The 18,708-nt window shown below is 56.7% G+C and overlaps 2 protein-coding genes across 5 annotated transcripts; one reads left to right on the top strand and one right to left on the bottom strand.

Annotated features, from left to right (window-relative positions):
* Positions 1 to 1,251: 1,251 nt before the first annotated feature.
* Positions 1,252 to 3,028, top strand: LOC110317304 (inactive serine/threonine-protein kinase TEX14-like). Its single transcript, XM_021191737.1, is given in 7 exon segments — positions 1,252 to 1,358; positions 1,576 to 1,741; positions 1,817 to 1,971; positions 2,048 to 2,108; positions 2,186 to 2,310; positions 2,407 to 2,548; positions 2,894 to 3,028. Coding segments are annotated over 7 exon segments (891 nt in total).
* A 1,994-nt stretch (positions 3,029 to 5,022) lies between these two features.
* Positions 5,023 to 18,462, bottom strand: Arhgap33 (Rho GTPase activating protein 33). Of its 4 annotated transcripts, none has more exons than XM_021193640.2 (22): positions 18,331 to 18,462; positions 17,509 to 17,591; positions 16,364 to 16,461; positions 16,200 to 16,284; positions 15,775 to 15,855; positions 15,531 to 15,668; positions 14,976 to 15,068; positions 14,109 to 14,231; positions 13,949 to 14,026; positions 13,800 to 13,866; positions 13,661 to 13,720; positions 13,419 to 13,571; positions 13,196 to 13,298; positions 11,367 to 11,511; positions 11,197 to 11,279; positions 11,007 to 11,114; positions 9,933 to 10,078; positions 9,138 to 9,291; positions 8,905 to 9,050; positions 8,748 to 8,822; positions 6,743 to 7,405; positions 5,023 to 6,661 (listed from the first exon to the last, which is right to left on the bottom strand). In XM_021193640.2, the coding sequence occupies exons 2-22, from the start codon at positions 17,584 to 17,586 to the stop codon at positions 5,403 to 5,405; spliced, it is 3,936 nt and encodes a 1,311-aa protein (XP_021049299.1). In that variant the 5' UTR covers positions 17,587 to 17,591; positions 18,331 to 18,462; the 3' UTR covers positions 5,023 to 5,402. The 4 variants fall into 4 exon arrangements, with proteins under 4 accessions (XP_021049299.1, XP_021049291.1, XP_021049308.1 ...); XM_021193632.2 differs by having other exon boundaries at positions 17,509 to 17,618; XM_021193649.2 differs by lacking the exon at positions 17,509 to 17,591 and having other exon boundaries at positions 18,331 to 18,456.
* Positions 18,463 to 18,708: the final 246 nt, after the last annotated feature.

Below are 18,708 nucleotides of genomic sequence, written 5' to 3' on the forward strand. Positions count from 1 at the left end.
TAACAAAGAATTAAATCTGTTTTTGCACTGAGTATCATGCTTGCTATTGGGGTTTATAAATGTAATCATAATTAGTAATTCCTATCTAAGTTTTCTGAGTTTTTTTTCTCTCTAAGAGGCTGGAATTGTACACAGGTGTTGCATTTCATTGACTTCCCTTTTTCTATATCTACAAAGCTAAAGTGTGATTTTTTTTTTCTTCCCACTGGTGCTAGAGATAGAACCCAGAGCTTTATCCGTGCCAGGCAAGCACTCTACCACTGAGCCACGCCCCCAGCCCCTCACAGGGGGATTCTAGGCAGGGGCTCTACCACTGAGCCACACCCCAGCCCCTCACTGGGGGATTCTGAGCAGGGGCTCTACCACTGAGCTGTCCAGGACATATTAATTTTGTCCTTTAATCCATGAAAGTTTATTCATTGATGAGTTTTCTTAGGTTGAATCGTGCCTGCTTTCTGAGGAGAAGTAGGGTTTATACCTGTGTGTTCATAAATGGAATTCACGTACAGTTTTACTTTCTGGTTCTAGAAATTCATCTATGCTGGCCGCAGAAAACAAGCCTTACCCTCTTAGTGTATTTCCATTTTGGAACAACTTGTTTGGGATGATCTAGTTTTGGCAATGGTTTGTGTTTTAGGAAGATCCCTTTGGGGCACAGGTTGAGAGTGGAAAGCCATTTGTCACTGCAGAAGATGGCAGAGGGCTGCGAGTAAATAAGAGGCTGAGAATGCGCTGCTCAGAGGTTCCAGCAGGGCCGCCTTTGGTCCGGGGAGGAGACAGGCAGAGACAGGCACCTGTACCTCTTGTTCTAGCTCTGTGGAGCTTCTAGTGCACTGTGTTGAGGTGCTATTTCCTGGAACCTGAAATCAAGGCACAGGTGTGCTACCTTCGAGATCACAGCTAGGACAGAACCAGAGGAGATGGCAGATGGATGAAGAAATGGGAGGAGCAGGCACCAATCGGAAGACAGACAGCAGAGGCTGGACATGACCAGTGTTTGCCTAAGGCCTGGGATGTAATAGAGAGCGTGTTTGCAATGCTCAGTGTCCAGGCTGGATCCTCAACACTCGCATGTAAATCCCAGCACTCAGAGATGAGAGAAGTACATGTTCATGGTCATCCTTGGGTGCATATTGAGCTCCAGGCAAGCCTGGAATACATGAGATGCATGTTGCCTGGTGGCTGGAAAGACTTCTGGGAATCTGGAACGAGCACAATCTTAAGCTTTCTATCCCTCAGTTGTTCAGGTAGATGGTGAGAACTCTGCTGGGCAGACAGCCCTCTTCCTGTCCGCGCTACTGGGCCACACTTCTGCTGTGCGCCTCCTACTGGCCTTTGGCGCCAACCCCAACCAGTGAGTGAACAGGTCCCCGTACCCTAATACCTCCAGGGCACAAGTCCCCTTCAATCCCCTTAGTGACCTTCCTGTTCTCAGTTACCCTCTTCTCACTCCCAGAACTCACAAAGGTCCACTCATCCCTAGAATTCTCATGACTCCACCCATCCACTCAGCCCCCATCCAGCTTCCCACCCCCTTTTTCATCCATCCTGCCCTTGCCTCCCATTCTGTCCTAGCCGCTGCCTCGATGGCAGCACACCCATGCATGCAGGTGCCTCCTCGGGCCGAGGCTTGGTGTTGTGGCACCTGCTGCAGGCAGGAGGTGATTTGCGTCTGCGTGACCAGCAGGGTCGCACGCCACGAGATTGGGCTGAGCAGGGTAACACCAAGCAGAGCTGGGAGGTGAGTAGAGTCCAGGGCAGAGTGGAGGCTTCAAGGCCAGCGTGTGCTCCCAGGCTGACCCTGTGCCTCACCCAGGTGCTGGAGCTGGTGCAATGGTGCCGGACCCACATGTCAGCTCTGGTCCAGAGTGGGGAGTTGGCGCCCAGTGTGTCCCTGAGTCAGTTGCAAGCTAGCACTGGACACAGCCTGTGTGGCTCCCTGCCCTCACTAAAGCTGGTCCAGGCAGACAGGTAACAGCCCACACCCTTGAGCCTCCAGGCCAGCACACCCAGTGACCTCATACCCTCATCCCATTCTTTATTCCAGGGCACTGAGGCAAGGGCAAATCAGAAGGTCCCCCAAAACCCCAGCATTGGGGTTTGGCCAGGTAAGAGGGAGTGGATGGGAGAGCAGTGACCACCTCTGCATCCTCTTGGTGCTCAAGTCCCGGCTCTCTTCCCTCAGTTGAGCAGCCTCCAGCCACCGTCACTGGTAATGGGCATCCCAGTAGTAGACCCCAAGGAGCTGGTACCAACCCAGGGTGAGCCCGACCGCACCTACGACAGCAGTTCTCATACCGTCATGGCCAAGTGAGAGCTCCCTCCACACCCTCAGAGAGCCCTTCCCTCCTGCCGCCTTCACAAGGAGATCCTGCCCATGGCACTCACCTGCTGCCCATTCTCCAGCCTCCTGTGGAAGGGCCACCCAGTTACTGCACGGCAGCTGAAGAGCCCTGCATCCAGCCCCGATGTGCTATTGGCTGACCTTCAGCACTGCAGGTTACCAGTCCCAGCTGACCTCTGACTCTAGCAGCCCAGAACCAAGGGGGTGTGGTACAAGCCACAGCTGTGTTTAGGCTTTGGCTCTGTGCTAGTCTCCAGCACGGTGCCCTCCAGCTGTAATGACCCCCCCATACTACTGTACTACCCCTCCCATAGAGTAGTACCCAGAGCTGTGTGGGATGTCGTGTAAGCCCTAGAGAGGAGGGTGGGAGAGGCCTTAGGCTGTTATGGGTAGGGGCTGGCTCTGCCACTGCTCGGCTTGTGATGGGCATCTGTGTCCCCTGTATGGTGGCTGGTGGGACAGGCTTCCCCTGGCCCATGATAGATGGTCTGTGGCCTTCACCCCGCAGGCTGGGGCAGTTTGTAAAGGGCCTGCTCTGTTCCCTCCTAGCATCCTGCACCACCCTGGCCTGTTGCTGCTGATGGCCCTGAGCCCCTCAGAGGACCTGTCCAGACTAAGTCTGCTCTTCGAGCCAGTGTGGCTGGGTTCCCTTTACTTCCTGCTACACTCTGTGAGAGTGGCTGAGGAAGGTCCCCCAGCCCTGCCAGGCCTACCGCCCGGCCCTCTGCTGCTCCAGGTGTTGGAGGCCCTATTGTTCCTGCAGTCCCGCGGCTGGGCCCATGCTGGCCTGACTTCCCATGCTGTGCAGCTCGTGCGGCCAGGCCTGGCTAAGGTGAGCCACCTAGAACACGGGCGTCCACTGCACCAGCCCAGGCTGCGGCCCAGGTGAGAGCCTGCCCCCATGTCTGCCCTGTGTCCCTCCCAGTATCCACTAGCTCACTAGACCTCTTGGCCTCCCCAGACTGCAACAAGACTGCTCCCAGAGAGACCCAAATCCAGGGCTGCCCCCACCTCCTGAACTGTACCCGTGGCTACCACTTGAGCTGATCCATGGCGACATGCCAGCCACTACCTCAGACCTCTACAGCTTCTGCATCCTGGCCCAGGAGGTCTTCACGGGTCAGTGATCCACCCTGCACTTACACCCAACCCCAGAAACATTCCACTAGTGCGGGTCTCTTCACGGTGCCCCTCCACAGGAGAGCTGCCCTGGGCTGGAGGAGAGGGGCCTGAGGTGAAGGCTAAGCTGGAGGCAGGCCAGAGTCCGGGCCTGGACCCCTTGCTGCCAGCCCCCTACCAGGCCTTGGTTCAAGCTGGGCTGGGTCTAGAGCCTGCTGACCGCTGGGGCAGCTTGCAAAGCACTCGGTACCTGTTGCGCAAGGCCATGGCCAAGGTACGGGAAGGTCAGAGTGGCGTGGGGATTTACGGAAGCCCAGGCAGGGCCCATAGCACTCCTTGTCACTTCCTTTCCACAGGACTCGGCCCCCAAGGCCAGCTCCCCTCTAGAATGGACAACACTGTCTCCTGTAACCCTGGGTCCCCTGCCAGGTTAGAGAGCTGGGATCATGATGGGGGACTGTGGCAGTGTACATCAAATTCCAACTGTCTGGTTTGTATCCCCAGAGCATCTGTACTGTGAAGGGGCTCCCAGGGCCAGGGCCAGGGCCAGGCCTGTGCTCCCTTTTCCAGACCTTTCGCAGGTAGGAAGCAGGGGAACGGTCTGGAGAACCAAGGGAGGTATGGAAACCCACGCAACCATGCCTGTTCCTCAACATTGTTTTCTGCAGGCTCTGGAGACTCCTGAGGTCACAGGTCACAGTAGGGGACAGCAGAATGCAGCCTGGGACTCTGGCAGTAGCTTGACTCTAGACAGTAGCCCCAGCCCCAGCCCCAGCCTCCACTGTTGCCTGGAGCCCACCTCAATAGTACGGATACCCCTACCCCACGCTCAACTGGCAGCCCTTGCCTCCAGAAGTTTCCCAGCTCCCTCTGCTCTGACCCGTGGTTCCCTGAGCAGCCCTGCTTCCCCCAAGGGCCTCCCCTGCACACCAGCCTTCTGGAACCAGCCTCCCTGCTGGGGAGGAATTTCTGTCAGAATCTAAGCTCCACAGGGGCAGCTGTGGCACACATGGGGCTGCTATTTGGACCCCCAGCCCTGGGAGTCCACCTACATGCTGACCAACAAAGAGGCTTCAATGCCCAGAGAACAGCTGCCAGGGAAGGCCATAAGTAGAGCACCCGAAAGACCCAGGCTCTGAACCTGCAGGGCAGCTGCTGGTAGTGCCAACCTTTCCTCCTGCAGAAACCTGCTAGTGAGGATCGCGAGCTGACAGAAGGCAGTCTCTTCTCCAGCCTACAGGAGTGAGATAACACAGGCTGTGGTGGGCAGCCCGGGTCCCTCCCTCATCCCTGAGCTGAGCCCAGGTCTGTCTCTGTCCTCTGCTGCCCAGGATGGATCTGTTGGAGGAGATCATGGCAGAGCTGCAGAATAAGTGCCACCTCAAGGCCAAGCCCCGGCTGAGTCCCAGTCTTAGCCCAGACTCCTAGGGCGTCCTCCCTGCAGTGCCTCCCTGCAGACACTACCCTGGGCGCCCTCCCAGGACTGACCCCAACCCTCAATGTTTGCCTCAAAGCAAAGAAGACAGAAAGTCCCCAGTTTATCTCCATCATTCACTGGCTCCAGCAACCAAATTTCTGCCATTTTTATTCCTTAATGTCGTCAGGTGGCTTTAGTGGGTGGGGCGCATGGGGGAGGTGGGCAAGAACTGTCTCCCCACCTTCTGTGTACAGGCTGGAGGCTCCTAGAGGGAGTAAGGACAGGCTGTCAGCCTTGCCCCCCCCCCCGCAATTGTGCAAGGGTCCCAGGAGGGAGGCGGGGGGAGTGGTCATATCCTGCAACCCATAATAGGGACACAATGATTTTGGGGTTAGGGACCCATATCAGAGCAAGTTACAAAGTTAGAAACCTGGGGTGGGGTGGTGAGCTCAAGAAAATACAAAACAAGGGATTGACTTGGGTCAAGATCCAATGAGGGGAGGGTCCTTTCCTGGTCCTATCTCAGCAGTAACTTCTGGTCTGTCCTTCTGAATGTAAGGACCAGCTGGGTGTGGGGTAGGGAGGAGGGGGACCAGCCCCCTCCCCTCTATGCCCTCCATTTCTGTACAAGGATCCTCGGACCTCCCCTCCCCTCCCATATGACGGTGGAGCAGGCCTATAGAGCAGAAAAGGTTCAGGGGAGCCCCAAGGTCCAGGCACCCGATGGGGGGTACGTGGACCCCAAGGAGCCCGCTGTTTCTGAGGGAGACGGGGAACAGGGGGCCCAGGATCTGACCGGCTCCTGGGGTGGGCAGGAGGAGAGGAAGAGGAAGAAGAAGCAGGTGAAGGTCCCCTGGGCCCTAGGGCTAGGTTGACATAGAGGGGCTCAGGCCGGGTAGGACGCCTGGCAAGGCGCTGGGAAACTGAGCGGGTAAGGTGCTCCGGGGGAAAGCAGGAGGGGGGCGGCGGGTAGCTGAGCAGGAAATCGGGGGACCTGTGGAGCGGTGGTGACTGGCCAAGCATACCATACGAGGCGTTGTGCCTGTCGGGAGGCATGGAGCGAAACGGACTCCAGGACCGGCTGGGGCCTGAGTAGGAGGTCCCCTCCCCTACCCCAATTTCATAGTACAGACTCTCTCCCCTGTCCAGTGCTGAGGGGGCACCCAGAGAGTTCCTCCAGACTGGGGCTGGAGAGCTAGGTGGGAAGGATGGGGGACCCAGAGAGTACAAGCCTTGTTTGGGGACGCCAAGGAAAGGTGGCAGACACTCTCGGGGGGTTGAGAAGAAGCTGGGGTTAGAACCCTGTGAGGGGACAGGACATGGTGACTGGGCTGCCATCTCTGGAGCATCCCTGTAAGCCCCGCTTGCCCTGAGATGGGCACTGACCTGGGAAGGCCCTCTGGGACCCCTCCTTGACGTCCCCAAGGGCCGCTGGCTTCTTACCAGGCTCCCATCACTCTGTTGCCTTGGGAGGTAAGGTGGGGGACCTGGAGCCCAGGCACCTGGGTGAGCTAAGGAGGGAGCGTTTATCCCACTCCCTGAAGTCCCCACAGGCTCCCCACCCACCTCTAGGGACAGTGAGCGTCGAAAGGGGGAGTGGGGAGCAGGTGGGGTGCCCCCTTGCTCTTGTTGGCTCTGTTGTTCTGCCACTTGCTGAGCTCGCTCAGCCAAGGCCAGGGCCATGAGACGAGCTGGGTTCTTGGGGGGAGGGGGTGGAGCCCCACCAGGGCGCAGCAGAGGCAAGGGTGGGGGCAATAATGGTGAATCCATGCCGCCAGGACCTATAATACAGAAAGGAATGGGAAGGCGGTCAGCTGGGTCCTGGGACAGCTCGGAGACTGGGTCTACTGAACAAGACTCACTGTGCTGGCCTGGAGCTCCCCGGTTCGGTGCTAGCTTGCTGCTGATCTCCTGCTGACAGGTGTCACTTAGCTGGGTCTCAGCTCCATGCAGCAGCAGGGGGATGAGATGAGGGCGCAGTCCCGGGTTAGGGCTCAGAGCAGGTGTTGGGGTGCCCGAGGCAGGTGTTCCTCCAGCCCCCAGTAGTTCCAGGACAGCAGGCGGTACTGATACAGCCAGGGGCTCTGAGATGTCCAGGGCAGTGGGTGAAGCAGGCTTGGTGGGTCCATGGGGTGATAGAGCCTGTGGGGTTGCCCGAGGTGGGAAGGCAGAGGCTGAGGCTGGAGGTGCTGGGCTGGCAGGAGGTGCAGGGTCCCCTGGGGTGGGGCTGCTGCAGCGAAAGGTAAGGGGATCAAAGTCAAGTCCCCGAAGTCCTTCCAGACAGCGGGGTGGACTGAAATCCAGTTCATCACCATCATCTAGCCAGGCTGAGGTGCGGTGTGAAGGGGAGCCAGAGAGTGGCCCCAGGCCAGCTGCTGAGGACTCTGAGGAGGAGGAGGAGGAAGAGGAAGAGGAGGAAGAAGAAGAAGAGGACAAGCTCTCGCAAGAGCCAGCAGGTGCTGGGCCCACAGGAAAAGCATCACTGCTGGAGTGGGGTCGTCGAAGCCGGTGCAGCCTCTGGAGGCCTGTTGGGAGAGGGGCACAGTTAGAGATCAGAACCTTACAGACCCATACATCAGCAAAGACTGGATGCAACTTGGCAGAAACAATGTGAAAGAAAGCAAGAACTCCCTGGAGGATGCCCGGCTGACTCAGAAAGAGCTGTTGCAGCCAACAGGGGTAGGGCAAGGTTATAAACTGGTCCAGACCCAGAGCAAGGATGGGGTCTGGTGACTGCATAACCTGTGAAGTATGAGCAACAGGATATCATGCACTGTGCAGGGTGTCCAGATGGACCGCTTCCCTTGGAAAGCCACTGGCTGTTCTGGTCCTGTCAAGCTACGTGCTGACCCTACAGAACAGCTTCACTCTGGGCACCTGGCAGAGCCATCTCCCAGGACTGTGAGTATGGTGGGGACTGCTGACAAGAACCACCAAATCCATCAGGTGGAGGAATGACGCTGATCACATGGGGGTGGGAACACATGTGCGCACATGCGTGTACACACGCACACACGGGGAGGAAGCAAGCTGCAGAGAGTCAGCATGGATGGACTTCTGGGTGGGTGGTAACTGAAAATCAAGCTGCAGATACAGGATGCTTCACCTCCCATGTTGCCCACAAATGCTTCAAAGTAACTGGAACTGAGCAACAGCGTATTCCCACATACACCTGAATGTGAGAAAGCCCCCTAGTGAGGGATGATGGCTGTCCAGGATGCCTCTGGTCAGGGGCAGCAGCAGGGAGGGAAAAACACTCTCAGGTAAGGAGTGGGGCTCCTTTAATTGCATCCAGGAAGTTTTGGGGTGTTGTAATATTATTTAAGTCTTTTTAAAAGGAATGACTAAACAAAAGACCCTATATGAACCAATGATACCATCAACAGCAATTTATATCTAACCTGTACCTAAGATGTATCTAGTTTACACCTAAGGCCTTGGTTTTAAAAGTTTGAATCCCGCCAGGCTGTGATGGTACATTTGTCTAATCCCAGCATTTAGGACGTGGGGGCGGGCAGATCTCTAAGAGTTTGAGGCCAGTCTGTTTCTACACAGAGAAACCTTGTCCTGAAGAAACAAAAGGTCAAGGAAGGCCCTTGCCGGATGTAGTGACTCACACATGTAATCTCGGTTCTCAAGAGTTGTGTGGCCAGCCTGGGCTCTATAGCAAGTTCCAGGCTAGCCAGAGCTACATAGTAAGACCTAATCTCAAAACAGTAACCAAACCAAACCAAACAGCCAACACCACCAACAGCAAAAACGCAAGGCCCTCTCCATGAATCTGAAGTACAACATTTAAGGATGAAGCCAGGGCCTCAGTCCCTTCTGGCTCAGTTTAGGTCCGCGCGGGGTCCGCGCTGTGCTCACCAGCCCCGCTGGCCTGGGATGACAGGGATTCCTCACTTTTGGCAGATCTCAGTGTGACAGTGTCAGGTCTGCTGCCTGTAAGGAGGAGTAGGATAAGTCCCATGCCTCTCCAGCATACACCTACTCCCACCACCCCTCAGCGAGGCCTGTCTCTGACCTGAAGGCTGTGGTGGGGCTCGGCTGCCACCCAGCCATGGCAGCGGCTTCTTCCGGGGTATGCTGGGGCCCCGCCCCAGAGCAAAGAACGTCTTCCAGCTGCTACCCCCTGGCTTCCTTTGTTTCTCCGCCCTCTCTCTTTTCCTTCTGGAGTTTGGGTGACAGAGAGAGTGGGCAGTCTGAGGAACCAGAGCCTTCAAGCGAATCCTCCCCTCACCAGCATCACATGTGTACCTTTCCACTGGTGAGGCTGGCGTCTTAGGAGTCGTGGGCTCCGTAGGTGTTCCAAGACGACCCTGGGTTCGTGCCTGGGCTTCTTCCAGTGTTAGCAGGCGAGTGGAGGGACTGCTCCCGGCAAGGGACTTGGGTCTGGGAAGGAGGCAGCGACCTGGAGAGGTCGAAAAGGGGACAGCTATAAGTTTTGGGCCATTTGAGACTACGGGCAAAGCCAAGCGCCACAGCCCAAGCCCCGGCCCCGCAGCGTGCCCACCCGGGCTGGCAAGGCAGGGGGCCGGTGTAGATCAGGCGGGGGAATTGGTGGGAGGGGCAGCAGGCAGGTAAGGAAGAGGGGTAAGGCAGAACGAGCTGATGAGAAGGCAGCTCCCAGCAGCCAGCAAGGGCAGTGGCTCTGGTCAGTTACCTCGGGCCAGAGGGCCCTCCGACGAGCAGAATCCTGACTGGGCTGGGGTCCGGGGCAGGGCAGGGAGTCTGGGCAGGGCCAGGGTGGGGTCAAGTCTGGGGACCTCCCACCTCCTCCCGGGTGGACCCAAGGCCCCACGCGCCCCCAGGAGCTATAAGGGGTGAAGGAAGAACGGTGTCCTGGCCAAGAAGTGGGGATCCTGGGCGTAGGAGCTGAAATGAGAAGGAGGGGGGCGCGGGGAGGGATGGGCCAGGGTGGGGTCCTCAAGGAGCTGCAGGGGAGGTCTAGTCAGTGGAGTAGGGATAGGGCCAGGAGCCCACCTGCCCTCCCACTGCAGCCCTGACACTGAGGGGCAGTAGCCAGGACGTCAGGGGATGGGCTGGACATACCTGCAGGGTCCAGGCCAGCAGAGGTGAAGGTGTCGCTGAACAGAACCTCCACATGGGTGAGCAGGAACTCCACTACCACGGACTGCACCCGGACCTCCCGGAAGGCGGCTGCCCCACCCAGCCCCACTGACTCCAGCTCCATAGACCTGGAGTGGGGGAGAGTAAGGCCACCCACGGCCTCTGAGCCTGGTTGGCAGGATAGGGTGCCAGTGGACGAGCTCACTACTGAGAACAGTCCTCTTCAGGTGGCTCTGGCTGTTCTTGAACCCTCTTTCCTTCAAACCCACATTCGATCTGTCAGCACCCCTAGTGTACTTAGACCTCCAAAGCTCGACCCAGATTCTAACAACACCCTCTCCCCCCACTGCTGCTTCTGACCCCATGCTGCTTGGTATACTTTGAGAAAGGATCCCCCAAACACCCATGTAATAAAAACTTGGTCCCCAAGGTGGGGCTACAGGAGGTGGGACCTGATGGGAGGGGACTTGGCCACTAGCTCTCAGAGACAATCCTGAGGTCCTGGCCCCATAACCCTTCCCTTGTCTTGGCCATGAGCTATGCATTAATTCCACCGTATACTCCCACCATGTTACCTTGATATAAGCCCAAAGCAATGGAGTCAGTCAATTGTGGACTGAAATCTCCGAAACTGTGTTCTAAACAAGTCCTTCTTCTTTATAAGCTAACCACCATGGGTATTTTGTTATAGCTATGGAAAGCTGACTGGCATTTTAGCCCAGTCTGCATTCCTCACACGTGGAAGTCCTAGAAACCCCTTTCCCTTGCCCCCAACAGTCTGTCCTCAGAGAACCTGTGCAGCTCTGAGCCAGTGAGGCTTCCCAGCTTCCAGGCCTTGGCTGACTTCTATCTGGTCTATAATCTGTGATGTCATCTCTGCTCCCCACCCTTGCTTATCCGTGGGGCCCCTCCCAACCACCAACCAGGCCATGTGCCGCAGGCTTGCACTCTGCCTTCTGCCTGCTCTGATTCTCCCTGGATGCTCTCATGGGTCCCACGTAGGTCTTGACTCATGTTACTTTCTGAATGGAATCTGTCCCATGGAGGGAAGCTTACCGTAGCAGGTTGGGTGCCCAGACAATAGCCAGGTTGCGGGCATGCATGCTGGTGTTAGCGCTGTGTCTTGCCATGCGGGCCAAGTGCCTCAGCAGGTACTCCAGGGTCCTGGGGACAGAAGCAGTGGCAGATGACTACTTACTTCCTTTCTCTGCATCCTAAGATGCCCTTCTTGACTCTGCCCATTTACCTGTAGTGTGGTGGAGGCAGCTGCTGGATGACGTCATGCACTCGCACTAGGCGTTCTTCCTCCCCAGGCACTGACATAGCCTCCTGAGATGATGGACAGGCATGATGGTGCTGGGCCACATGTGGCTGCCCCAACCCCCGCTGCCCTAGCCAGTTAGTTCCCTTACTCACACTGAACTTCCCATAGAGCTGGTAGGTGAGCAAGGGGTTGGGCAGTTCCCGGAAGTAGAGCTTGCAGAGGGAGGACACGCTGTGGATATCTTGTAGGAAGGCAGGGCCAGACAGCTCAGGGATCCTCTCGCTATCAAACTCATGCCTGAGAATCACCACATCAAGGAGAAGTTAATCTTGGTCATCAGGCCATGTCCCCTACTCCTGCCCACAAGTCCCACAGATGGATACAACAATCTTCCTTAGGCCCTGTTCAGGGATCCAGAGGGGGAACCTTATTGAATCTCCAATGACCCTGCATGGCAAAGACGGGGGAGCCACTAGAGAAGGGGTACTGAGGCCCAGGTATAAGATGCCTCTGCCTGTAGCTATCCAAGGACTCCAGAGCCTAACTGTGGCCCTGCCATAAGCCCCATGCTGTGCTATTCTCTGAACTTTAAGCAGACACTGGGAAGTGAAGCACTCACTACTCCCGTTGGGCGTCTGTGGCTCACAGGCAGAGCTTTCCCTCTGTGATTCCACTCAGTCACTGCCCCTCAACTTTCCTGCTCTCACCATGCAGTCTGTTGGGATCTTGCTCCCAATTCCTTCCCACCTTTATGCTTCCTTGGTTCAGAACCTTCTGGTGTTCCCCTTACATAAAGTCCAAATCCTGAGGCATCAAAGTGGCCCTGTACAAGGAGCTGGGGTATGGCTCACTGATAGAGTACCTGCCCAGAATCTCCAGTGAAGGAAGGGCTGGATGTGTGGGACAGCAATGGAGTGCTTGCCTACCATGCACACAGCCATCCCCAACAAAGAAGTGCAGGAAACCCTGCATGTGCTACCTGGGAGAGTCTCAGGACTGCCTCACATGTTCCTCTTGCATGGTTGCTACCTCCACCACGGATGTTTTCTATAGGATAAATAGCCCCTGCTCTCTCACCTCTTTCCCATGAGGTCTCCTCCCTCCCTCACTACTCAAGAATACAAATTCTCAGCTGGGCATAGTGGCACATGCCTTTAATCCCTGTACTTGGAAGGCAATGGCAGGTGGAGCTCTGAGTTTGTGGCTAGCCTGGTCTATAGAGTGAGTTCCAGGACAGCCAGGGTTACACAGAGAAACGCGTCTCAAAACAAAACAAAAGAAGGAAGAAAGAATATAAATTCTCAGCAGGTGTGATGGCACACACCTTTAAATCCCAGCTCTCAGGGAAGTGGATCTCTGTAAGTTTGAGGCCAGCCTGGTCTACAAAGCAAGTCTAGGACAGATAGGGCTATTTCACATACAAAATCAAGCTAAAAGCCCCAAATACTCCATCCTAGTTTTCTTTTTCAGTGGTGGAGGATTGTTTTGTGGTGTTTTGTTTTGTTTTATTTTTGAGTAAGTCTCTTACATAGCTTAGTGTGGCCTTGAACTCCCTATGTAGCCAAATACGACCTTGAATCCCTGACCTCCGACGTGCTAGGATTACTAGTATGGCTTCTGTTCCTTGCTCTGTCTTAGTTTTGTCTATCCTCATTAGCTCAAATCTATTTTTCTCCATTGCACCTGTGGTAACTTCAGCAATCTTGTTTGCCACTCAGTACCTACAATATGGTATGTCATTCACTGAGGTGTGCACACACACACACACACACACACACACCCCATTCTAGAGTTAGTCCTGGCATGCCCTGAGGTTCGTTAAGCTGACTCTCTGGGGATGCCACTCCTATTCTCGCCTTCCAGCCTTAGCCTGGCTGTCACCTCCTCAAAGAAGCTTCAGGTCACCATTGCATTGTGCCTCCTAGCTCCCAACACATGTGACCCTGGCACGCAGCACAGAGCTGAGACAGAAGGTGCTCACCGAAGCCTCTGGATGTTGGAGGACACGCCAGAGAGCCGGTAGATTCCATCCACCACACCATGGGCCTCAATAAACTCAGAGCAGCAGCGCAGCACTTGAGGCACTGGGAGAGAGGGGCGGGGTCAGGGCCAGAGCGGCATCTGAGGCAGGCTGGGTGGGAGGGGGCGGGGTCAGGGCCACAGCGGCATCTGAGGCAGGCTGGGTGGGAGACCCCAGGCCTCACCATCTTGGCCTGAGTTGCTGAGGTGCTCTCCAAGATCACAACCAAATACCCTCTGCCGCAGGATTCCCCGCTGGCGCAGCCGCTGGCGAGAAGGACGAGAGCGCATGAAGGTGCGGAGGAGTCCTGCCAGCTTCCCCCGTGGCCGGGGCACAGCTGTGGGGGCATAAGCAGAGCATTCAGAGTCAGGAGCGCGGTTGGCTTGCTGGGGCAGGGACAGAGGTCTGATTTCTTGTTTCCATTACCTGAGGTCAGAGAAGAGATGCCCTGGGGAGCTGGGATGCCACACAGGGGACTGTCAGCATCTGTGGGTGGACAATGGGAGAAAGAACAGGTGGTAGGCTGAGGGTGAGGGGACTGCTGCCCACTCCCCGTGGTACTTACCTGCCTTTAGGCCAGGCCCTGGCCTCTCTGTGAAGAGCTCCACACACTCACTGGGGAAGAAACCAACCTGAAGAAAAATCAAAGTGAGTAGGCCGGCCACCCTAGTGGGCAGAGCCCTAGCGCACAGGTCCGCCTCAGACCCAGCTCACCTGGAAGCCCCGTTTGCCCCGCCACCAGCTCCGATCCTCTGTAGGTGGCATGTCGATCACTGAGACGATGTCTCCCACCTGGGAATGGATGGGAGGACAGGTTCAAAAGAGGCAGGAGAAGCATGGAGCACAGGTAGAGCCCTTTTCTGCCAAGCCTCACCTCAAAAGACAGCTCATCTGGCGCCTGGGCAGTGTACCGCTTGACCACGTGGGCAGCAGCCACAGCAGGGATATTGAGGGAGGCTTCCTCACTGAGGAGCAGGCGCCGGCCATGGTTGTCCAGCTGAAGTGGAGGTAAAATGTGGCAGGGAGAAGTCAGAAGGCGTTAGTAAGATCAGATCAGCTTCCTCCGTGCCCAGTGAGGCCACCACCTGTCCCTAAGAGCATCTGTCACTCAGAACTACTGTCCAAAGCTGGAGAGGTGGCTCAGTAGTTAAGAGCGCTTGCTAGAAGACCCAAGTTCAGGTCTCAACATGCACAGGGCAGCTCACGACATCTGAAACTGTAGTTCCAGGGGATCTTGGGCTTTCCTTCCCCCTCTGCAGGCATGCATGTGGTGGACACCCAGTCAGGCCAAACACTCATACACATAAACCATGTGAAGCCAACAAGATACGGCAACAGCGAGAGATAAGAAGTTGCCTGTCCTCTACCCAACTTATCCCAAGATTCTCTTGTCCCCCAAACTCCCAAGGACATCTGTACACATTTTATCCAACACTCATTTAGTTTAAGCCACTGTCAGCCAGAGGTATTGTGAACTGCAAGCAACACATTTCTAACTGGTATACCTTTAAATCTCTACAGCCACACAGCTACACACACACACACACACACACACACACACAAGCATGCATGCACGTACCTTTCTCTTGCTGGCATGCACCCACACAGACACTAAAATACCAATGCCTCCCCACTTCCCCCAGCTTCCTTCTTTCCTGTGCCCACACACTCCCGGGCTGCTTCTTGTGCCTCAGACACCTCTCATTAGATCTTAGTTCCAGGTTCCTCATATCAGACCCACCTCCATCCAAGTGAGCACAGGCCCACAGTTGAGGTTACTGTCCACCAGTCCTGACAGGGTCTCCAGGTACTGCAGCAGCAGCGGTACCAGCATCTAGGAGCAAATCGCCAAGGAAGCCCCTGTGAATTGATGAAGACAGAGCCCCCACCGCCCCCACACCCTCCTACAGTGCTCAAGCTCGTCTCTCAGCAAGGCTGACTCAGCCTGGATGCCTGGGTGTGTCTCAGCTGTGAAGCTCTGAAATGTTATCTGAGCTGAGCTCTGGAGTGAACCTGATGTGGCTGTGCTGACAGGTGAATCCCCTTGGACCTTCCCATGACCCCCAAACTAAAGGGACCCTCTAACATCCAGGTACATTTCTAAGGCTTCTCCACACAGATTGGTTGAAACTCAGATCATATGACGGGAGCCTTCCAAGTGCTGAGATTACAGGCTAACGTCAGCATGGCCAACTCAAGAGAACTTCATTACCTATTCCACTTGCCTTGCTGGCTGCACACATAGCTGATGATATACCCTTGGTTGCTCAGGAAGGGATTAAGGCAAGTAGGTTACCTGGGCAGCCCTGGCACCCTCTGGAGGTGGAGGGAGCTCTGGGAGGCAGGAAAACCTCCGGTCAAATATGCACCGGTGGAGATGGGCATCCAGAGAACGGAAATCATCATAGCTCCGGAGGACTGGCCAGGAGCGGCCCTGTTGAGGCAGGCAAGACAGAGGGTGCAGACTCCATTACACAGAGCTGAAGACTACAGGGGCTAGCTAGTTCTGCATGCTAGACGAGAGACAGAGGCAGCCTCACCTGACAGGTCACCTGTACCCCAAAGACCAGCTCATTTTCTCCAGAGAGGCTGGGGCCCTCACGCTCTGGAGATAACAGGAGCTGGAGAAGGAAACAGAAACCAAAGGGAGGGCTTTAGTTTTGTTCTTGGCTGAGACTATCTAGGGGTAGATCCATGTTCCCCATTGGGCCTCCACAAGGACAGGGCGTGATGGTGTCACTGTCTGGGTACAGAGTCTTGTCACAGAACAGAGCCTATTAGAACACTGGCATGGAGGAATAAATAGAAAAATAAAGGAATGAGACAGTGCCTCCCGGTCAGCTGGGGCCTTAGCTTTCTGCAAGTGTCTGCTCAAGCACGCAGGTGGCCAGAGCTCAGGGATGAGCTTCCAGGGTATAAGGGCTGCTAGTAGTTTACCTCCCTGCCTGAGCACAAGTTCCCATACCTGAATGTGGCCAAAGTCAACATTCTCATAGTGGAAATGGGCACAGTCAGCCAGCCGGGGGAAAGGGCCTCGAGGAGCTGAGAGCCTGGAAGACAAAGTATCATCCATGGCTCTCTCCTGGAGCCTCCCTCCTCCCTCAGCTAAACCCTCTGGCATCCTCTTACCTCTTCCCAGGCTTCCCCTTTGCACCCGGCCCCCCAGTAGTGGGTACAGGCTGCACTGAGCCCTCCCCTGGGCCATCCAGGCTGTCAGTGCTTCGGGCCTGTAGAGCAGAGAGAGAATCAGAGGCCCCCAGAGATGGGAGCGGGAACAACAGGAGCATTGTTATCTGCAAGCTTGGGCCTTGGGCCTGGAGGCTCTCCACACTGTCCAGCAGCACGGGGTAAAAGGGCAGGTCAGCGGGAGATGAGTGCTGGGCCAGAGCCAGCCTGTTTCTTCCTGTGTGGTCTGGGAGAAAGGACTGGAGATGCAGGGACCAAGGGTGAGCAGGCAACAGGAGCGAGGGCATGCCGGTCCTGTCTGTGCGTGTTTAAGACCCTTCTGTAGCAACCGCACATCAAGGGTACGGTCACTTGCCACTGTCCACATCTCAGTCTTCTGCTCCCAATCTTTCCCCTCCTGGCAGGATGCTTTCCACAAAGTACAAATGTGACTGGTTTTCCTGCTTCCGTGACTCACGAATTCTAGATGAAGTTGGACTCCTCAGGTCTGAGGGCCAAGCTTCCTTGAGCTGGGCTCCCTTTGCCACTCCAGTCCTGTTTCTCCCCTGTTGCCCCAATTCTCAGAGTTTTGAACTTTTCAGAACACACGTGCCATCTTCTCGTTTCCCTTCCATGCCTTTGCAAAGGCTACTCCTCAGACTGGAATGTGGTCTGCACACCGCCAGTAGGTTCTCTGCGCCTCACTCCTCATGAGTGCTCCTCCAGAAAGCCCTCCCTGTCCATCTAGGCTGTTTCAGACAATCGTCTCCATCCCATCCTGTGGGCTTCCTCCATCCCAGACTGCACAACTATACCTGAGCTTATCCATCTCACTCTGAGCCGCTTCCTGCAAGGAACCCATCTCTCCCTTTGGAAGTAGCCCAGGCTGACCCTCCCCCCACCCCAACAGAGATCGGCGCAGAGTTAGTACTGAGTGTACGGTTCTTCCCTGGGTCCCTGACAGCAGTGCCAATCCAGTTGCACGGTATAGACTGGGCAACTCTGATGAATAAAATAACCAGCTGCCAGATGGGCATTCAGGGATTTGCTAGACTGGGCTTTTCCCTCCTCCGTGTCCCTGCAACCCCGAGTTCATCCCTGGGTCTCACCCTCAGAGTCTGTCCCCTGCCAGCCCATGAAGCTCCCCAAGGCAGGATGGGATCTGACTGTTTCTGTGCCTGGAGCATGGGGCCTGCACAGAGGAGGTCTCAGTGAATGTCTGTGGAGTGAGGGGATGAATGGATGAATGAGCGGGAGCAGTATGGAGGAGGGGAGATGAAGACAAGGAGATGGAGAAGCCCCAAGGCTCAAGTGGAACGGAGGCGGGAGGCGCGATGTTGGCCTCGAGGGTAGAGTAAGGATCGGGAAGCGGCGGGAGAGACTTCGATAAAGATTCAGATCGATGTCGGTGGGAGGATTGAGAGCGCGTGGCGTGGGATGAAAATGAAGAAGAAAAGGGTCAGGCAGGGGATGGAGTGAGATGGGGGTGGGGCTCAGGAATGAGAAAGGGGCTGTTGGGAGCAGGAGGTGGTGGTCGGGAGGGGATGAGGATGCTGAGGAGGGCGCTGGGATGGGGGCTGGTTTCCAGGGAGCCTCGGCAGACGCCTGCAGGGGGGAAGCCCTCAAGGGGCGCGCGGGTCCTTCCCTGAACCAGCCCCCTTTTCTCAAGTCCGGGTCCTCCGCCACTGTCACCCCTTTTTCAGGGCCCAGAAGGGGGAGGGGGGAAATGTGCGCTGAGGGGGCGGGGTCGAGGCCCGGGCCGCGACCCTGGACCGCACCGAGGTGGAGACCGTAGGGGACCGCGAGGAAGGGTGAGGGGCGGCGCGCAGGCCGCGGGCTCGGGCGGGGCCGGGGGCGGGGCGCGCAGGGCGGGGCCGCGCGGACAGACTGGCACGCGGACACACAGACTGATGGCCCCGAGGGCCCCTCACCACCATGGTCGCGGTAGCCTCCTCAGACCCCTGCGGCTTTCGAGCCCTCGTTCGTAGTCCTCGCCACCGCCGCCGCCGCCATGGTGACACAAAGGGGAGGGCGTGAGGCGCGCGCGGGCGGCCGCAGGCTCCGCCCCTAACGGCTGCCGCCGGGGGGTCTCTGGCGCGCGCCCCACGAGGGGCGGGCCAGCGGGCACGCGGAGGCCCTTCTCATTGGCTCCAATTTTGGCCTGAGGCTTTCGCCCCGCCCACACGGCGGCTGCTTATTGGCTTTGAGTGCTGCTCTACTTCCCGCCCCCTCCCCGCCCCGTCTCTCCAGTCCCACCCCCCGAAGTTTGACAGCGCCACGCCCATGGACGGTTGGCATTGGCTGTCAGG

Source organism: Mus pahari, chromosome 1 (assembly GCF_900095145.1).
Source record: "Mus pahari chromosome 1, PAHARI_EIJ_v1.1, whole genome shotgun sequence".
NCBI lineage: Eukaryota > Metazoa > Chordata > Mammalia > Rodentia > Muridae > Mus > Mus pahari.

What these genes read in the sequence shown, in the direction of transcription:
- Arhgap33 (XM_021193640.2), bottom strand. Translation starts at nt 17,586, where the DNA reads ATGCTCCAGGCACAGAAACAGTCAGATCCCATCCTGCCTTGGGGAGCT. An exon ending in CTGTGCTCACTTGGATGGAG is followed by an intron (nt 14,232 to 14,975) that starts GTGGGTCTGATA and finishes CCTCCACTTCAG; the next exon opens with CTGGACAACCATGGCCGGCG. An exon ending in GGGGCAAACGGGGCTTCCAG is followed by an intron (nt 13,867 to 13,948) that starts GTGAGCTGGGTC and finishes ATTTTTCTTCAG; the next exon opens with GTTGGTTTCTTCCCCAGTGA.